Source organism: Galeopterus variegatus, unplaced genomic scaffold (genome assembly GCF_000696425.1).
Source record: "Galeopterus variegatus unplaced genomic scaffold, G_variegatus-3.0.2 Scaffold4349, whole genome shotgun sequence".
In the NCBI taxonomy this organism is placed as follows: domain Eukaryota; kingdom Metazoa; phylum Chordata; class Mammalia; order Dermoptera; family Cynocephalidae; genus Galeopterus; species Galeopterus variegatus.
The window spans coordinates 21,162-24,184 of NW_007730460.1; the positions used below are offsets into that span (position 1 = coordinate 21,162).

Consider the following 3,023-nt stretch of genomic DNA (forward strand, 5'->3'; position numbering starts at 1 on the left):
GCTCTGGGGGGGGGGGGGGCCAACAGAGCCCTCAGTGGCCACAGGCTTTTCTGCTTGTTTTTAATTACTTACATAAAATACTGAATATTTATTATAAAGCATATGTAAGGTTTAAAGGGTCATGATACACAGACACTGTACCCAACTTCTGGATGAAGGAAAATAACATCCCCACAAGCCGCCAAGTCCCCTTGTGTCCCTCTCCAGTCCCATCCCCTGTCCTTCCCTGTCAGGGGTAACCACTCTCCTAGAATTTGTGTTTATAATTCTCTTGCTTATCTTCAAGGCTGTATCACATCTGTATCTCTAAAGAACACAACGGTTACTTTTGTGTGAACCTGAACTTCTATAATATAATGGAACTGTCTCGTCTGAATTCTATAGTCAGAAGAGTGGAGTCAGGGTGCAATGTCTGGCTTTATACCCCACTTTGTGACGACAGGCAGGTAAGCCACGTAACCTTCCCGTGCCTCTGCAGAATCCTAAGAAGCCGCCACATTAGGTTGCTGGGAGGCTCAGGTGAGTTGACACCTTACGGCACTCAGAACAGTGCCGGGCCCATCGCAAGCGCTTAATGACGGTCAGCAGTGACCCTTCCTCACTTGCCCCTGCTGCTGAGCCTCACAATCTTGTGATTTAGCCGTTAAGTCTCACCGTAACAGGTTCATTTCGACTTGCGTCTAGTATCCCACCACGTGCACATCCCGCAACGTTGTGATCCACTCTAAAACCGATGGGCAGCTGGGGTGCATTCATCATGCGCTTTTATGTATTATGCTGCTGTGAACACTGCCTGTGACTCCAGTGCCCATGGCTAAGCGCCGGATGGAACTGCTGGGTCACAGGCATGCGAAGCTTCGACCTCACAAGGTGATGCCCAATTGTTCTCTAAAGCCATCTCCCAATTTATAGGACTACCGGCAGTGTATTCTGATTGGTCTACATCTTTGCTGACAGTTACTGGAGTCAAACTTGTGTGTGTGTCAATCTAGCGGGCCTTCTGGATGGTCAAGTCCTCCCAGTTGAGGGAGGGGGTCTACTGAAGAAGAGATCTCCCCATGTTGGGACCTCTCTTACCCTGGACAGCCTGACTCCCCCCATCCTGGATAAATGTGACGGGGCATGACACCAAGCTGGGGAAAATCTTCCCAGCAGTCAGCCTGGATGGTTTCGACCCTGCGTCCACCAGGCATAAGCTCAGAGGTCCCACAGCGGTCTGGGCTCTCCCTCCTCCCCTGCTTGTCCACTCCTCTCAAGGAGCAGGGGACCCTCAGACAGCCACAGACTTGGGCTTCTACTCCAGTCCTCTTCACTGCTACGGATGGCCAGGGCACAGGGACACAAGGTAGGATCTGTGCCCTGCCCCAAGACAAGCAATGACCTCTTGCAATATCTGTCTAGCACTTTACAGGACACATGTCCATGTGTATTATTGAGCTAAAACCCCATAAACACCCTATCACTGTGCCCTCTTTATAAGTAAGAGAAACTAAAACTCACAGTAGATTAGTAATGGGTGCAAGATGACATAGCCACCAAGTGACAGAAATGCTAAGTTCTAGGGGTCAAAGCTAGAACCTTTTAGCAAGTCTCAATGGCTTCTGAACCACGTAGGGCACGACAACAAAGCGGGGCCCACACTTCACTCCACAGGCTCTTCACACAGGGGACATCCAGCCACAGAGCAACAGGGACATGGAGGACCGGGATCCACAGGGACCAAGCCTTGTCCCCTGCGACCTGGCAGCCTTAGATCTTAAGGGCAGCAGCCAGGCGCAGCAGTGAGGCCCTGGCTCCCCGTGAGCTTGGGCACCTCGGCACTCAGGTAGACAGGCAAGCTCCATCCCCCCGCTCCCACCTTCCAGGTCGGTGATCATGGCTTCGTGCTTGTTCTTGAGCTTGGCGAGGCTCTTTGACTTCTCCTCCTCTTCCATGAGGTTGGTGGTGAACTCAGCTATTCTGTCTTCCAGCAGCTTCTTCTCCTGGGGGGGAGGGCAAGTCAGAGTTCAACGTCAGGTGAGCACAGATTTAGGACCGAAAGGAGAGGCAGAGCTTCAGACACCTGATCAAGAGCATCAGGAGTTCCTAGATCAAAGGGATAATTTCTAAAGGCCAGTAGCTCCCTGAAATAGCTGGAAATGCTTCCTCAGGATCTAAGAATGTGGGTGCTCAAACCGTTCCTAGACCTGTGTTACCCTTTTGGGCTCAGGTAATAAAGGCTCTGGATGACAGCTAGTGTTGCTGATGGAGTTTGGATGTGTTGTCCCCGCCAAAACTCATGTGGAAATTTGATCCTGAACGTGGCAGTGCTGGAAACTGATTGAGCCATGGGGGCGGATCCCTCATGAATGGATTAATGCTCTCCCTAGGTGGGGGGTAGTGGGTGAGTTCTCGCTCTGTTAGTTCCCGTGAGAGCTTGTTGTTTAAAAGACCCTGGCACATCCTCTCTCTCTCTCTCTCTTGCTTCCTCTCGCCATGTGATCTGCTTGTACCCGCCGGCTGCTGCCGCTTTCCGCCATGAGCAGAAGCAGCCTGAGGCCCATGCCAGAGGCAGCTGTCCCAGAACTGTAAGCCAAATAAACCTCTGTTCTTCATAAATTACCCAGTCTCAGGTATTTGTTATAGCAGCACAAACGGACTAATACAGTTGCCAAGGGACAAATGGCTCCACTCCCCTAAGAGGCAGCCATATAGTGCCTATGTTATCTATCACACCACTGTGTCCACACCCTGCACTTACACACCAGGGGGGCTGTGACCTCCCTTCCTCATATCCCACATACCCGGGGCTGCTCTCCTCCCTTCCTGCTTTGTGTGGCCACCTCTGGAGCCCCAGTCACAGTAAGGTCTCCCATTGCACCTGCCACCCAGCTGCCATTGCTGGGCAGGAGTGTTTGCTGTCTATGGGACTCTATGTCACAGTCCCCAGACAGTCGTCTTGCCATGTCAACCTCCCCGCCTTCTGGGGACCCAGGACAGCACGGTGACCCCTTCTGCCTTCTCCTTTAACACGTTCCCCCCAG

The 3,023-nt window shown here is 52.1% G+C and overlaps 1 protein-coding gene across 1 annotated transcript in view; it reads right to left on the reverse strand.

The window, feature by feature from the left end:
• Positions 1 to 3,023, reverse strand: part of MYH9 (myosin, heavy chain 9, non-muscle) — a 99,328-nt gene that overhangs the window by 16,824 nt on the left and 79,481 nt on the right. Inside the window, exon 24 of the mRNA XM_008587357.1 lies at positions 1,859 to 1,982. Within this exon, the coding sequence (XP_008585579.1) occupies positions 1,859 to 1,982 (124 nt within the window). The remainder of the gene's footprint in view (positions 1 to 1,858; positions 1,983 to 3,023) is intronic.